General features: G+C 43.4%; 1 protein-coding gene across 6 annotated transcripts; it reads right to left on the bottom strand.

Annotated features, from left to right (window-relative positions):
* Positions 1-216: 216 nt before the first annotated feature.
* Positions 217-16016, bottom strand: SLC35E3 (solute carrier family 35 member E3). Of its 6 annotated transcripts, none has more exons than XR_014145766.1 (7): positions 15398-16015; positions 14200-14310; positions 13127-13186; positions 9825-9983; positions 9508-9560; positions 5928-6010; positions 2268-2461 (listed from the first exon to the last, which is right to left on the bottom strand). XR_014145766.1 is itself a non-coding variant. In XM_031035260.2 (6 exons), exons 1-6 carry the CDS (start codon positions 15797-15799, stop codon positions 2275-2277), a joined length of 1002 nt encoding a protein of 333 aa, XP_030891120.1. In that variant the 5' UTR covers positions 15800-16013; the 3' UTR covers positions 217-2274. The 6 variants fall into 6 exon arrangements, 4 of the variants coding, with proteins under 4 accessions (XP_030891120.1, XP_030891121.1, XP_006740056.1 ...); XR_014145767.1 differs by lacking the exon at positions 2268-2461 and adding an exon at positions 5598-5650 and having other exon boundaries at positions 15398-16016; XM_031035260.2 differs by lacking the exon at positions 9508-9560 and having other exon boundaries at positions 217-2461; positions 15398-16013.
* Positions 16017-17130: the final 1114 nt, after the last annotated feature.

Raw genomic sequence — 17130 nt, 5'->3', positions numbered from 1 at the left:
CCAGCATGGGGCTCGAACCCAGAACCCCAAGATCAAGAGTTGCATGTTCCACTGACTGAGCCAGCCAGGTGCCCCTGGGTTATTTTAAAATAACATGAGAATTTTGTTTTATTAGATTCTACACTTTTGGGAGCTGGTCAGACCAGCATTACCACTGCAAATACACACAGATGCTATCCTTCTTTCACTGGTTCCAAAAAGTTCTGACACACAACATGAAAGTAAAAATATCAGGTTCTCTTTATTTGTAACAGATAAAAACTGAAGTTCGGCCATTTAACATAGAATTAAAAACCAGTACAGTTACATCTGTAACAAAAGGACAGTGGGTGTTCATCCACGGCACTGTTTCTGGTTTGTTTCTGTGACTGGGCCTGGTCATTTCCCCAAGGAATTTCCTTTTCGGTGCGAAGATCATCTTCAGGACAAAAAACGTTGATCAGACTCCAGTTCCAGTACATATTTTATTCACTTCTATATACACATACCCTTACCCTATCTTGCTCCAGTCTTTTTATTGCATTCCTATTGACAGCAGTCATTTATTATAACCCGCCCCAACATTGATTATACCCCCCAAGTATTTATAGTTAAAAGAATTTCCACATAGCACAAATCAACTCAGCTGTCTGTGTGCAGAAGTCATATAATCCTCACTGCATAGAAATACTTTTCTCCAGCTTTGGGGAAATAATTATATATTAAACACACACAGAGAACATTTCTTAGACAAACATAATGCCTGAGACTCATCTGGTAAGACAGATTGCTTCATAATTCTTAGCACAATAAAATATATCTTTAGAAACTGAGAACCAAAGAATATTTAAAACAAAAACAGAAAATCACACATACTGGTCACCTGATAACTGACCGATAGTTTGAAATTCTGTCAAAACAGATTTTCAGTGAGGCTTTTCCTTTCAAACAGGCCAGGAAAAAAAAAACAAAAAAAACCCTAAAAGGTCTATTTTTTATATGTGGCTCTTTGTCTTAAGAGTTGTTTTTTCATTTAAAGTTTATATGTAATATTTTTAAAAGATTTATTACAAGAGGGACTGTCTCAGTCAATTTATCGTGAGAAGTTAACAACAGCTTTTAATGCTCAACTATCAAGAAGCTGGAAGGCAGAAACACATTTTGCAAGGAAATGTGTGACACTACATTTCCTTAAGTGGAAACCCTGTATTTCCCTTGTAACCTAATTTTTAAAAATGATCCCTTTAAAAACTAATGGAGCTGATTAAATATTGACTATTTTCTACTTCTCTTTAAAATCTTTCCTCATATTTTCACCAAGTTTCTCCTTAATGTTTGGATAGTATTTACCCTGACTTGCTGCATGAAAATCTTCCTCAGCCACCGTAGAAAGAGAGTTCACTACAAAGCCTTTAGTGCCAAAGAAAGCTCCAGGCCTGCCTCCAATGTGGGAGGCAGGGGGTGATAGCAGGGAGGTGGTAGTAAGAAATGACCAACATGAAATGCTCAACGAGGCCAACAGAACAGGATAAGACACCTGCTCAGTTCCATGCATCGTCTCCTCTTTGGGCCATTTAAACATGCAGCTATTCTATTTTTCAATGTCACATACAGTTTCTAGAGTTCACTGAGAGCTCAGAAACAAGCGAACACCTATAGCAACCGTAGTTTTCTGGATAATGTGTAACTTCTTATATCAATTTTCTACTGGAAATATGGTACTTTTAGATTTGGATTTTCTCTTAGGGTCTTCTCTTCTACACTTTGCTTTCTATGACTGATATTTCATTTCTGTAAGCGAAATAAGCAGGAAGTTGTACTAAACCAACTAAAAGAGAAATGCTAGATTTAAATTCTGACTTGAACGCTTTGGCTGAAATTATAAAAGAGCTCACACTGGGGGCCACCTATGAGCAAGCAGAGGAGTCCTCCCTGTCCTTCCTTAGAAGGGTATGGACACCTACAAACCACAACACATTGGTAGTACAGTGATCTGGATCCCTCTGTCACTATTATAGAACTTCAATTTCACGTATTTTATTTGGCATAATCAAACCATCCTAGAGACTTCATATAATCAATCTTTGAAAAGAAGCAGGGAGCTGTGGTCTTAGAGGTACTCTAAAAGAGAAAGTCCTATTTATGAATAAAATGTCCTTTGTCCTACTTCTTGCAAACCATCATTCAATGAATTTTGCAATATAATTTTTTCTTCCTCTTTGAAAGTAACTTGCACACTGAATTAACACTTTTTTATCTTCTTGGGGTGGCTTTCTTTTCTCCACCAAAACCCAATTATGGACGCTGTACCAGTTTACTCTTACTTCCTTCCTGTTCACTGAGTTTCAAATGGGTATAGGCGAGAATGCCAAATAATGTGCATAACATGCCAAGACCCTGGTTAATTGACAATGGATCCTTAAATAAAACATATCCTCCAAATAAAGTAATGCAGAACTTGAAGTGTCCAAACATGTTATAGCTGAGTTTTTTGGCTAAGGATCAACAAAACCAACGAGCTAGATTGTGATATCCACACATTCACACACACACACAGAGAGAAGGAAAAACAAGCTAGATGTTACATTCACACACACACGCACGCCCGCGAAGCCTTCCCGTGGCTGGAAGAACTAACTGCAGGAAGCACAGACTGAATCGCGCCCGCGCCCCCTGCCCCCCCCACCCCCGCCACCATATGAGAAACAAGAACTTTGGTCTGGGTCGATCCTAGTTTTCTCAGTAGGCTTCAGCAATGGTGACGGGAGACTACCTCAACTATCTCAACTCTCTCTCTCCAGAGAAGAGCAAAGGGGCTATGCTATAAGGTTGGAAAAGGAATTCAGAACAAGGCACAGAGAAGCTATTTTGCCCAGCAATTTATGATTATGTTTTATAGTGCTATTTCTAATAAACTTCCCTTGGCAAATGAGGGAGATGTGTGTGGCACCAGATAGCAGACTCAAGGTAAACACATCCAGTATGCCTCCGTTTGGGAGGGAAAAGGGGCAAGGGGAGGCAGTGAGACTGAGCATCGGTGACACGCCGGGCGCTATGCTACCTGCGTGTGTCACCCCCTGTCATTAAGCATGACATTTACCCTCACTGACCGCAAGCCTCCGGCTCTGGCCTCCGCGGGCTCCTTCGGGGCGGGAGAGCGCCGGCCGCGTCACCAGGGGACCTGCGCTCGCCGGACCCACTAGACGGGGTTTCCGAGAGACAGAGGCCCTTCCCCGGGACGTTAATTCTACCCATTAGTAGACGGCTTCGTTTCCCATGGTGAGCTATCTCAAAGCACACTGGTTCTAACACCTCAGTGTTTCTTTACTCCTCAGCCTCTCTTTTAGAGTAGTTCATGCTCCGTGGAAGGTGGTTATACGAGAGGGAAGGCAAATTTAAAGAAAATTCTTCAGTGAGGTAAAAAATAAACACATACATATTAAATTCAATGCAAAAGGAACGGTCTATACCCGGTATCTCCAATTCCCCTCTCTGCTCCAGTCAGGCTTTCCCCTGGACGCTCAGAAAGCTCTTGTCAGAACACGGGCGCCCTCCACCTTCCCGAGCCCCCTCCTCAATTCCCAGCCTTCCTAGGCGTGACCTGTCAGTGCCAATCAACACGGCCTCCCCCGGGGGGGCCTGTACGCCTTCCTTCCCCTTCCCCGGCCGTCCCTCCTCGGCCTCCGCTGCCAGCTCCCCTCAGCTCTGGAGCAGCCAACACGGACGTGACCCAGGACCCAATCTCTGGGCGGCTCTTCTTCTTCTACCTGTTTGCTCGGTGACCTGCACCAGCCTCACCGCTTTAAACAGCATCTACACAGGACACCTGACTGTCCCTGGAAGAGCCGCGGCTGAGACGCCGACCCTGAACTCTCAGGCTTGTTCTCCCCCAACTCCCCGGCCCCAAACCTCCTCCGGGCTGTCCTATGTCAGCAGATGGCAGTGCCATCCTACCAGGCGCTCAGGCCCGAGCCACGTGAGCCAACCTGTTTCCTCTCCTATTCTCCACCTCCGACTTGTCAGCAAAGCCCGTTGGTGCTACTTGAAAACATACCCAGGCTCCAATCCTGGTTCCAAACCACCATCCTTTCTGCAGCGCACTGCACTCATTTAGTGCAGTGCTTCTCAACCGGGCTGATTTTGTCACCAACAAGGTCTGGACACCTTTCTGACCGTCTTAACTGGGAAAACGGGGCGCTACTGGCATCTAGTGGGTGGAAGCCGGCATGCTGCCAAACATCCTGCGGTGCGCAGGACCGGCCTCTGCAAACAAGAACTGTCCAACGCACAAGGTCGACAGCACTGAGGCTGAAACACCCTGCTTCAGCCTACTCTCAACTCAGTAGCCCAGAGTGATCCCATTAGAACGTAGGTAAAATCATATCATTTCCCCGCCCCAAGCGCCCACGGCTTCCCATCTCACTCAGGTACAAGCTCTGCTCAGCCCGGCGCCCTGTTCCGCTCAGAGCCTCTCCCTGCTGCAACCACGAGGCCTCCTGGGTGCTCATCAGGGCCTCCCTGCTGCTCCCTCTGCCGGGAACGCTCTTCATCCCGATCTGCATGGGGCGACTTCATTTCCGCCAGGTCTTCACTCAGAAGTCCCCTTCCTGACTGCCCCCTCTAAAGTTTCAACCCGGCCGCCAACATTTCAGGTCCTCTTTCCTGCTTTCCTTTTTTCTCCTTGGCACTTCACACTATCTCACACCGTATATGTGGACTTAAATGTTTTTCTTGTTTATAGTCTCCCTCACCAGAATTGAAATCTGGGAGAGCAAGCATCTTTGCTCACTACTGTATCTCCAGGACCCAACATACGGTAGATATTCATCATGTAAGCACTTATTAAGTCAATGCATGGTTTATAGTGGGGGTTCAATAAATATCTGTTGAGCGAATGTTCTTAATCAGGGCACATCACTGGGTGCCTTGATTTGGCAGCATGGTGTACAAGGTCTGGGACTAGACCGCGTGGGTTCAAATATGGACACCACACTTCTCAGCTATAGGACCGTAAGCGCGTTGCTTAACCTCTCTGCACCTCTGCTTCCTGCTCTGCAAAATACAGTGATAGAATTTACCTCACAGAGCTGCTTTGAGAGTTTGATGCCTGATACACCTGAGGTGTTTCTTTCCAACGTGCCTGGTGCAAAATAAAACATTTATTAAGTGTTGGGGTTTTTTTAGAAAAATTATTCTTATTATAACTGTTGTTGGTATTTATTATAGTTAGCAAATAGGCTGCTTTTTTACTTTGCTGACATCTCAGTTCTCACTCACTTAAATAAATCAGCACACTTGGATACAATGTTTCTAAACTATCTCTGATTTGGGGAAATCCTTTGCCTTTGCTTAAGAGTAGAGATGGAGTGAAACGAGAAGAGAAACAGAATGACAAGCAAAATGTTAAAAATGATTCAGACCTCTAAGGCCTGATTTCATTTCTTGATTGGAAGTGATACTGAGAAAAACAGGCACACCCATATCCAAATAAGTACAAAAACATATTCAAAAGTCAGATGTCAATGGTCTGAAGTTATCTTTTGTTTTTGGATTGGCTGTACCTGTACTTTATCACTATAGAGACTGCAAAGTGATTAAAAACCATGGCATCCACTCCATTATCCACTCAACAAGTATTTATTTAATTCAACTATGTACCAGGCTTGGTGTTCTATGTTGATTTTGATAAGGGAAAAAGGTCACTTACCGCGTAAGAAAATAAAAAACTCTTCGTGAGACAGAAAACTAACCCATTTCCCTGGCTCACCTTTCTTTAAGTATCCATACAGTCTAGTGTGGAAAGATAAAGGAAAAGACTGAAAACTAGTCTAGCTACTCAGTGTAGGCCACGTAATAGTAAGTGCAAGACTCCCAGAAGGAAATGAATGTGACAGAGTTTGGGAAAATATAAAAGACTATGCATTTGTGAGTTACTAGGAAAAGGATACGTGACTGGTGATGTGTTCCCAATGATCCAATAAATCGATAAGTTCACCATGAAAGCTATTACTCCAGAGAGCAGCACCATAAGCTACAAATAAACCCAAAGAATCATTAATGTAAAGCAGTTGTGATCATTATAGTCATCAAGTAAAAATCCATTTCATTAGGCATTTCTAAAAAGTTAAATAACCACCATTAAGAACAAGAGTTTTAAAAGAATCCATTTGAGAGACAGCAAGAATTGAGGGTAAAATAGCAGAATGAATAATATGCAGAAATATAATTTTGTCTACAAAATGCAATGGAAAATTCTCCAATAACATCCTGCCTGACCGTGAATTTCCAGGTTCATTTTTCTTATCCATCTGAAGAAAAATTATTTTGTAGTAATTTCTAATTATAAAAGTAATATATATTCCATATAGAAAAATCAGAAAATAAAGATAAGCAAAAAGAATGTAAGGACTTTTTATAATCCTAACCACCCACCACTGTTAATACCTTTGCACGTATCCTTCCAGATATTTCTCAATTAGTTGCTCATATTTATTCTTTTTTTTTTTTTTTTTTTAAGATTTTATTTATTTATTTGACAGAGAGAGACACAGCGAGAGAGGGAACACAAGCAGGGGGAGTGGGAGAGGGAGAAGCAGGCTCTCCGCAGAGCAGGGAGCCCGATGCGGGACTCGATCCCAGGGCCCTGGGATCATGACCTGAGCCGAAGGCAGTCGCTTAACCGACTGAGCCACCCAGGCGCCCTGCTCATATTTATTCTTATTTAAATTAAATCAGTGGGCATTCATTGGATATCTATAAAGCTAGGCCATAGCTTTTGAGGAACAGAATAGGGTCTTATCCTCAAAGAGCTTAGAAACCACTTGAGGACATACTAAAAATCATGATAATCATAGCTTGCACTTACACAGTACTTATTACATGACAACAACTGTCCTAAATGTTTTACATATACTAACTTGTTTAATCCTCACAAACACCCATGAGGTAGTAAACTATTATCCCTTTTTACAGACGAACAGAGAGAGGAAAAGCAACTTGCCTTAGATCACACGGTAGTAAGTGGTAAGGCTGAGATTTAAGCCCAGGGCAGCCTGGTTCTGGAGGCCGTGTGTGTAACCCTCTCTGCTACGCTACCTCTTCGCCACATGAAAGACAGTGAGCTCAGGAAATAGATAAAAAGAGTCTTGAGTGCTGCCTCATGAACAGGCAAACACACAACAGGTTTTTTATGAATCTCTAGGCAGGAGACATCATTTGGGGCTCGGGGAGGGAGTGAGTGTTTGGAACTTGAATGTACGTACAGATTAGAGAAAGAACAAGGGGTAGGATTCCAAGCAGATGAAACAGTAGGGGCCAAAGCATGCGGGCAAGAAAGCACAAGACATGTGAGTGCGACGTGAAGAAACCGGCCTGGCTGAGGATGGGGGACAAAAAACCTCTGTGTGCACATAGCACATCTGTCCAAACCTTTCCCACTGCTGTATTTAAAAAGTTATAAAGTCATTTTCTACTTCTAAAATAAGAGACCTTAGTTAAAATATCAGTTATGATTTGAATTATTAAGAGATTTAAGGTTTTTTTTTTTTTTTAATAAGTAGGCCTTTAATTAGTAAGGAGACACTTTTGACCTATAGGAGATGCCACATTGACCTTTACATACATTTTTTTTTTTTTTAAGATTTTTATTTATTTGACAGAGAGAGAGACTGAGCATAAGTAGGGGGAGCGGCAGAGGGAGAAGCAGGCCTCCCGCGCGGAGAAATTTAAATTCAAAAGAAAATATGTCCTGGGGCTTCTGGGTGGCTCAGTCTGTTAAGCGTCTGCCTTCAGCTCAGGTCATGATCCAGGGTCCTGGGATCGAGTCCCGCATCGGGCTCCCTGCTCAGCGGGGAGCCTGCTTCTCCCTCTTCCCTGCTCATGCTTTCTCTCTCTCTCAAGTAAATAAATAAAATCTTAAAAAAAAAAAAGAGTAAAGAATTTTAAAGAAATAAAGAAATAAAAATAAAAAAATAAAGAAAATATGTCCTATTTGAAGATTCATTCAACTTTTAGATCACCGAGGTCACAGGAAGACTAAAGGAGCTGGGTTTGTGTCCTATTTAGGTAAAAACAGTAATGCCTCATTCGTTTTACAACAGTGAGGTCCGTTATATTTTCAACTAAGAGAACCCTGTTCATTAAAGACTTAAAAAACTGTTTCTAGAAGTATACCATTGTTAATTTTATTGAGTTGACAGAATGTTACACACGTACTTCTTGATGACTTGGCTGGTCACTGAAAACACAATTACATGCTCTACTTTGAGGCAACAATGCCCTCTAGGGACATTAAGGAACGAAGGTGACTTGTTCTTATTCAGCGGACTCAGACTGCTATGTTCTTAGTTCCTCTGACTTTTGGGGGTTGCTTTTCTCTTCTTCGAATCTGTCAGGGGGCCTATTGCATAAAGCACCCTCCTGGTTTAAGGTATCTGTGCTGCAAGAGTTTGAAGACCAGGTAACCAAGATGGCTAGAGCTTTTGTAAAATCAAGAGAAAATATTATCTGAGAGACGGACAAGTGATTTCTACTGTGGAAAAAAGGTTATATGCAAAGTATCTGAATTTGAAACCACCAGCATTCTGCTCACAGGCAGTAGAGCAGAGCGCTTAAGAATATGGGTTTTGAGGGGCGCCGGGGTGGCTCAGTCGTGAAGCGTCTGCCTTCGGCTCAGGTCATGATCCCGGGGTCCTGGGATCGAGCCCCACATCGGGCTCCCTGCTCGGGGGGAAGCCTGCTTCTCCCTCTCCCATTCCCCCTGCTTGTGTTCCCTCTCTCGCTGTGTCTCTCTCTGTCAAATAAATAAATAAAATCTTAAAAAAAAAAAAAAAAAAAGAGTTTTGGAGCCAGCATGCTTGGACTCAGGCTCTGGGTCTGCTTACCAGCTGTGGGATCTTGAGTCAGCTACTTAACTCTGTCCCTCAGTTTCCTCATCCTATATCATAAATATAAGGATAACAATAGTATCCACCTAATAAAGTTGTTATGAGGATTAAATAAGTTAACATTTGCAAAGTGTTAGAGTAGTTCTTGGGATAGAGTAAGGGCTATGTAGGTTTGATAAATTAACCCCACCAACAAACAAGCCTTTTCTACGGACTGTGTTCCAAAGGTTAAAGTTGCAGGAAGCAGAAATTCCTTCCCTAAGGAGGGGGATTATACTTTCTAACTTAAAATGTCCCCAAAGTACACTTCCCTTTGATCTGGCAATTCTACTCTTAGGACTCTATTCCAAAAGAAAAAAAGTACCTGTTCCTAAATACATATGTATAAGGATGTTTACTGCAACACTGTTCACAGGGGTCAAGAATTGGATCTATTATATGGACACTGAACAGAATGCTCTGAAGCATGAGATATGAAGCGAGAAAAGCAAGATGCAGAAAATTATTTGTTATGATTCCACTTTTGTCAAAGAAACAAATGTTTAATTTATGTATATACATGTGTGTGTGTATTATTTATGTGGGTATGGATAGCCCAGAGAAATTATGGAAGAACATGCACTAGAATGTTAACATGACTTACCTCCAGGGGCAGAGACGGGGAAATGCAATGTTGAATGCGTGTGGGGAGCAGGGCTGGGGAAAAGGAATCCATGATAAAAACAGCATATATGACATGATTCCATGTGTATAAAATTACACACAGACACACACACACACACATGCTTCGTCTCAGTCTCTTCATCTGAAAAATAATCCTTCACTTGCCTCCCTTCAAGGGTAATTATGAAGATTAAGTGTGAGAATGGGTCTGAGATCGTGCTCGGAAAACTAAAAATCGCACTAATCGCAGAGGGATGATTCTCTTGTTTCTTAGACAGCAAAACAATCAGAACTTACCAATGCGGACACTGACCAGGGGCCAAATATTCCTCCTTCTCCAAACACTGGCTCAAAGAAGGGCACGGCGACCAGCAACATGGCGGAGGACACTGGGGCCTGGTAGTACAACAACTGCATCGAGTTCACTTGCAATTCATGCTGTTTGGCTCCTACCCACTGAAAATCGGGAGACAAAACACGTGAGGTAGGAAAAAAATACCACCGCTTAGTAAACAAAAGATGCGACTCTAGTCACAGGGATGGGAACTTAGGGCAGGGCTGGGGGAAGAGGAAATGCCTAATTATTCTACAAGACTCCAAAGATCAATTAGAAAAAAAAGATCAATAATGTATACAAATGTCCTTTAAGCACCTTGGATGAAAGGAGCTTTACAAATTCAGTGTATGTCAATCTATTTTCTCCTCAGTATTTATAAAGAAGGAGAAAAAATATCCTCTTCCCTGCCAACCCTAGTAAATGAGCAAGTCCATGAATTCACACAGGGGCCCATGAGTTATCAGAGATCTTGGGGAAAGGAGACAAGAATGGAAATTTAGGTGATAAGCAGGAACAGAGATGCAGTGCTAGACTTCATTTCTTTCTAAAACTGCACCCCCCCAAAAGAAGTAGGGGGTGAGCGGGGCAGACTAATTAGGGATTGACAGGAACCTCAGCTACCCTGGCTGCCAGTGTGGGTGGCTAGAAAAGTATGTGAGGCCTTTTCCTTCACGTTAGAAAACAATCAATCAATGGCAGAAGGAATTTTCTTCTTTGTGGATGATTTTTCTGTGGGTAATCCAATACACTTGAAGAAATTAAATAATCGCAAATCCTTTTAAAAGACTATATCATTCAGGGGTGCCAGGGTGGCTCAGTCAGTTAAGCGTCTACCTTCGGCTCAGGATGTGATCTCAGGGTCCTGGGATCAAGTCCCACATCAGGCTCCCTGCTCTGCAGTAAGCCTGCTTCTCTCTCTGCCTGCCTTCCACTCCCCCTGCTTGTGCTCTCTGTCAAATAAATAAATAAGATCTTTAAAAAAAAAAAAAGGCTACATCATTCAGAGGGTGCCCGGGTGGCTCAGTCAGTTAAGTGTCCAACCCTTGATTTCAGCTCAGGTCATGATCTCAGGGGCGTGGGATAGAGCCTGAGTTGGGCTCCACACTCAGTGCAGAGCTGGCTTGTCTCTCTCTCTCTCTCGCTGCTCCTCCCCCCACTCCATGCTCTCTCTTTTTATAAAATAAATAAAATCTTTTAAAAAGATTCAAAAAAATAAAGGACTATGTCATCCAGGAGAACCAACACCTCAAATCCCATCAGTCCTCAAAATGTTTCGCAAATATGACTAAAAAGAAGGCTTTAAAGAAAGCCTGACAAGGCTGCTTGAATAAGATCTGGCATGAACAGCCAGGCTTTTGAATAACTGCTCCTACATAATTCTTTTTCCTGTAGATCTGGGTATCCTGTTCTATAAACTCGAAGGCTACAGAAATTCACCAGGACAAAAACAGAAGAGCAGGAAATTTGAAACATACTCCCGCCAGCCTTAACTGAGAGGCTTCTGTGAGTATGAAGGACAAAGAATCGATTCTCCCACGGCCTGCTCCTGGGGGGGGCTGCAGAGTGTGGAGGCCCGGCCCTCGGTTTCTTTAGCAGCCTCCCCAGGCGGTTGCGTGCCTGCCGTAGAGCTGCCTGGAACGGTGGCTCTTCTCAGGGCCTCCACTTTCCCTCTGTGCACCTTGGCTTCTGCCCGCCATCGCTCTAAATGCAACTGCTCTCCCAAAGGGCACCGTCACCTCCAAAGGTCACCCTTCTGCGCTCTGCCTGACGGGGCTCTCTGCGGGCCCGGCAAATTTCTCCTGGGGGAACTTGACTTCTGGTCTGCACTGTCTCCTCACTCACGTCTTCCTTCATTTACTATTTTTAAGGTAGATGTCTGGCCTTTTTCTTTTATCTCCCTGACTGATCTCACTTACACCAGAAGACATCTCCAGCTCTGACCTCCGTTCTCAGGGCATCCTTAATCCCCAAATGTCAACAGCTTACCGGCCACCTTCACTTACCCGATCTGCAGGGACTGTTCTAAAACCAACTCAGTACTTACTTACTGTTGCTCCCATAATTAAAGACCTAATCTCCCCCAAGGATGAGAGGCCTTACTTTTCTCACTCTACATTCGGTCCCGTCCTGCTAATTCCTCCTCCAAAAGGTTTCTGGCCTCTATCACTGTCTTGCTCAGTGCCTTCCTGTCTTCCCCTGGAACCGTGGAGAGCCTCCTGACTGTTCACCCATCATGTGCCACCAGAGTTAATTCGCTGAAACACAGGGACCGATCAAGCCACTCCCCTATCTAAACCCCCTTCCTGGCGCCTGCAGATAAAGGGCACACTTGCTTAGCACGTGCCATCTGGTCTCACCCACCCGTAAGCCTCAGCCTTCCACGAGGCAACTACAGTCTCACCAAATCCATCAAGTCCTCCAAAGACGCTCCATCCTGTCACACATCTTTGCAAAGAAAGACCTCTGCTGTATTTCTCTGCTAAACAAACTCCTGTGGGCCCTTCCATTTAAAGTGTCAGCTTTTCCATAAAGTCTTACCTCATCATCCCCTTGAAGAACTGCCACTTCCTCTCGGGTGTTCCTCAGAACTCTCCTCATACCCTCAGCTACGCTGCTTGTGGCTGGCTGTCTACAGCTAAGGTTCTACAGCGACTGTCTCTACAATGCTGGATTTTAGCTGCTTTTCATCTTTGTATCTTCAAGGCTGAGCATCAAGCAGAAGGAATGTCTGCTAAACGAATGAATAAGGGCATCAACTGTCTTTCCACAACTAAAGCTAATACCTGATCACTCATCCTTTAACTCCTTTTAACGCCCTAGCAGTATAAGAAGAAATAACTTAGGAATTACAGCTGGATACAATGGGAAAATACAACTTTTTTAAAAAATGAACTTTTGGGGAATACACCTAATTCCTTAACAGTACTTTTACTGTTTACTAATAATAGAAAACTCTCCCTATTAGTTTGTCCACAACCATTCCTTAGGCAATCCCATTTCAAATATGTACCTGAGGAATATAGAATCCTTTGATTCTAATCTACAGCAATTTTGAGACTTGTGGGGAAAAAAAATGGTCATATTGGCAAGGACAGTGAATAAGCGGAGTTGAAATTATGCGTAAGGAATACAAGAAATTCTGATGCTTAATAAACAGTTAATCCCTCCTGGGCCAAAAAAAAAAAAAGAAAAGGTCTGTTTAACAAAAAAAGACAAATAGGAATGTTCACTTACTGTATCTAGTAACAAAATTTAAACTCACTGAAGTACATCTAAGTACAATCTTCTTAAAGCACAAGGCTGAGCTTGCTCTCATTCCTCTCTGTAGTGAAAGACAGAATATCTTAGAGCCAAATGACAGCACTGAGTGGGTGCTCCGTCCTTTCATGACACTGGTCTCTTATTTACACTGCTTCTTCCCACTTAAAAATGTACTCAGCCCCACAATGTTTATATAACAATGTTTCTGAAATGATCAGTACTAGAAAGTTTCAGATGTAAGGCTGTATTCTTAAAGTTGTAGCATGCAGAACAAGAATGCCTTAGTTTATAACCAGCAGATATTTGTGAAAAGAGAATATTGGTTACACATTGCGGCTCTGACTCCCCATGCAGGCACACCCAGAATTTCCAGTCCAAGGTTTTCAGTATAGAGAAAATACTGTTTCACTGCACCCTACACCAAGTTATTTTTCCCCCCATGTAAGAAACAAAAAACCATACTTGTTGAGATTTTATGGTAATGAAGTAAGTGGATCCATGCACAAATTTTTAATGAGTGCCTGCTGTAGGCAAAGTACCGTGCTACGACAGTACCAGAAGTGAAATATCCATTGCTAGAAAATACGGATGCAGACAAGTCACTGGAAGCTGACATACAAGTTGTAACAGCAGCAGATTTTTTGAGGCAAAGATTTATAAATCTGAAGTTTTCCTTTCCTGTTCCAATTTTGGAAAGGTATTCGTTCCTTCACAGTAATCTTGTCATTAAAGAGTAAGTCATAAATTTAACCAAAGCTCTCAGTTTCAAGTATGAAGTCTTACTACTCATTTTGTTAAGATTTCCCAGGTAATGCTATAGCATCCCCCCAAAATCAAATTGTTAAGCATGGGGATTATACACTTACAACAGGTAGGGAGGTATTTGGTGAGCATCATACACCCAAGTTTCTCTGTCTCCTTTCTTCTCTTCACCTTGAGTCAGACAATTTATGCAATTATGCTTTCTTCCCAACAGCCTATTGTCTCTATACTGTATTTTCTAAACCTTGGGATACAGCTTCAAAATTTATGAAATCTGCTAAAAAGGCACATAAAGAAAAAAAAATTACCAACCACTTGATAAAGGGATGTAACTAAAACACCAAGAGCGGCAAACACCATTCCAAGGAAATTAAACTTCACATCGTAATAAGAATTTAGGATTACACCTAAAGTTATAGGAATCTGTAAAGAAAAAGAGGCAAATGTTGTTTAGATTAAATTCATGAGACATAAACTTAGTATTCCTTTCATGTTGTCTTACAAGGTTAATCATAAAAACATCACTGGGAAACAGTGAACCTCTATAAATGGATTTTTTTTTCCATTTGATAAAACAAACCGATTTCCTCAAAGTGAAATATGTTAATTCTATATTTATATTCATATTTAATTCTACTTAAAATTCTGGGTAAAATAATGAGTCAATGCATTTAAATTTGCAACAAACACATACGACCTGCAAGCACAGAGGAGTAAATGGACCCCCCCAAACTAGTGCCTAAACAACATATAAGCATGAACGTATAACAAAAGCATTAAGAATTTAAATACTGTAGGGCGCCTGGGTGGCTCAGTCGTTAGGCGTCTGCCTTCGGCTCAGGTCATGATCCCAGGGTCCTGGAATCGAGTCCCGCATCGGGCTTCCCGCTCTGCGGGAGGCCTGCTTCTCCCTCTCCCACTCCCCCTGCTTGTGTTCCTGCTCGCTATGTCTCTCTCTGTTAAATAAATAAATAAAATCTTTAAAAAAAAAAAAAAGAATTTAAATACTGTAAATCATTAAGTGCTAAAATTATCATCTCCTTTTATTTAAAGACACAGAAACCTCTGCAGTATGTCGCTGCAGACATATTCGGAGACATATTTTATGCTGAACCTTTAACGTTTACATGATTTGATTCCCCTGCGTCAAAGGAGGGCCGCTTTTCAGTTTGAGATTTTGCAGATATTCCGATACACTGAATTGCGTAACGCAATACAGCTTTCTTTTCTTACCAATCACAGCATTTAAGGATTTCCATCAAACAGTAGTTACTAAAACTCACACAAGCACACTCTCCTGGGCTAGGAGCCCGACAGAGTGCCAAGATGACTTTTTTCACCTCTCCCAAATAAGCCTGAGGTTCACATGGTCACAGATGACTCATTTGTGGATTTCAAGATGATGGGGAAAGAGCGTGGCGCAAGGTTAAACATTCAAATTTCCCGGGGAGAAAGACGGTCCAGGTGGTGGATTGTTAAAGGTGTGCCTTGCGAAGCTGAAGCTACTCACCAGCGTGAGCTGTATTTTGGTAGAGAAGGTTTTCTTGTAGCAGAGGGTCTGGATGACTATGATGACCGGCGTGGTCATGGCCTTGGCCAGCTGATAGGTGCCTATGGTGTTGTTCTGCAAAGAGAGATTGGTGAAGACCACGAAGCCGCAGAAGCTGAGGGCCAGGAGGAGGAGTTTGGAAGGCGGTAGACTTTTGGGGGCAAAGATCTCCAGCTTCTGGCAGATGTACAAGCCCAGCCAGGTGACCACGAAGTGCACCAGGGTCAGGCTCATGTTAGGGAAGCCGTGGTGCACATAGATCCATTTGTTGAGGAACACGATGCAGATGGACACCAGTAGGTTGAGCAGGAGCCCAGCGGCGATGCGCCCGTTGCCTCGCATTCGGTCCGCAAGCGATGCCATAACCCCCGCCAAGCCGGGGCCCTCCAGCCCCCGAGAGGGATGCCCAGCCTGTCTCCCGCTGCTCTTCCCCTCCGCCGCCGCCGCCACGTCCTCTCCGGCCTCACCGTCTGGCCCGGGAGAGGCATGCACTCTCCGCGTCCCGGGCGCGCGGCAGCCTCAGCGGCACACACATGCTCCGCCACCGCCCATTCAGCTGGTGCCGACGCGGCAGCACGTCCCGCGCGCCCCGCCCCCCTCCGCCCGCGACCACGTGGCTCGGGGCGCCCGTGCTTCCGCCCCCGAGCTGTGGGTGGAGCAGTGTCTACCCTGCGCAGGCGCGTTGGGTTCTGCGTGAGGAAAAACTGCGTCCTCGGTCCCCCACCTCCTTGATCGCCTAACCCGGACTCTGGTGGGTTCCATCTGGGACTCCTCTCTTGATGTTGGAGATTTCCTGTGTGTCACTTGACTCACATGCTAGACAGCTGCTCTCAGACTGCTGGAGTGCAGACACTATTGGCCAGTTTTATGTATGGGACAGGGGCTGAGCAAATGTAGTCATCACTAGAGAGGGGAAAGCATTACTTCCTGAAAGCGTATTTTTAAACACTTTATTTTAAAAATCAAAATAAGCAAAATAGTATGATGAACTCTCATACTCATCATTGTTAGTACACTATTTAGATTTTCTTCTTTTTGAATCCATGTTGGGCCTTTTAATTGTTCTAGGAAAGTGTCCATTTAACTTAGATGTCCTAATGCTTGGTTAGAGTTGTATATAGTGATCTACCATATTTTAAATTTATTTCATCTGTTGTTCTAGGACTTATTGTAAAAACTATGCATTTGGGTTTTCTCTGTCCCTTGATTATTCTTGCCAGTAATTTGACTATTTTAAGCTTTTTTTTTTTTTTTTTAGATTTTATTTGTCAGAGAGAGAGCACGAGCAGGGGGAGCGGGAGGCAGAGGGAGAAGCAGGCTCCCCACTGAGCAGAGAGCCCATGGGGGACTGGATCCCAGGACTCTGGAATCATGACCTGAGCCTGAGCTGAAGGAATTGCTTAACCGACTGAGCCACCCAGCACCTCAGTAGTTTGACTATTTTATTGGCCTTTTCAAAAATTACTTCTAGGGCACCTGGGTGGCTCAGTCGTTAAGCGTCTGCCTTGGGCTCAGGTCATGATCCCAGGGTCCTGGAATTGAGTCCCGCATCGGGCTCCCTGCTCTGCGGGGAGTCTGCTTCTCCCTGCTTCTCTGCCTACTTGTGTTCTCCATCTCTCTGTCAAATAAATAAATAAATAAAATCTTAAGAAAAAAATTACTTCTAGTGATTTTGATTCAAGTTATTACTTTTT

Source organism: Leptonychotes weddellii, chromosome 5 (assembly GCF_054177405.1).
Source record: "Leptonychotes weddellii isolate Sample4059 chromosome 5, ASM5417740v2, whole genome shotgun sequence".
Taxonomy (NCBI): Eukaryota; Metazoa; Chordata; class Mammalia; order Carnivora; family Phocidae; genus Leptonychotes; species Leptonychotes weddellii.
The sequence above is the reverse complement of the archived record's forward strand: the minus strand, read 5'-3'. Positions and strand labels throughout refer to the sequence as shown.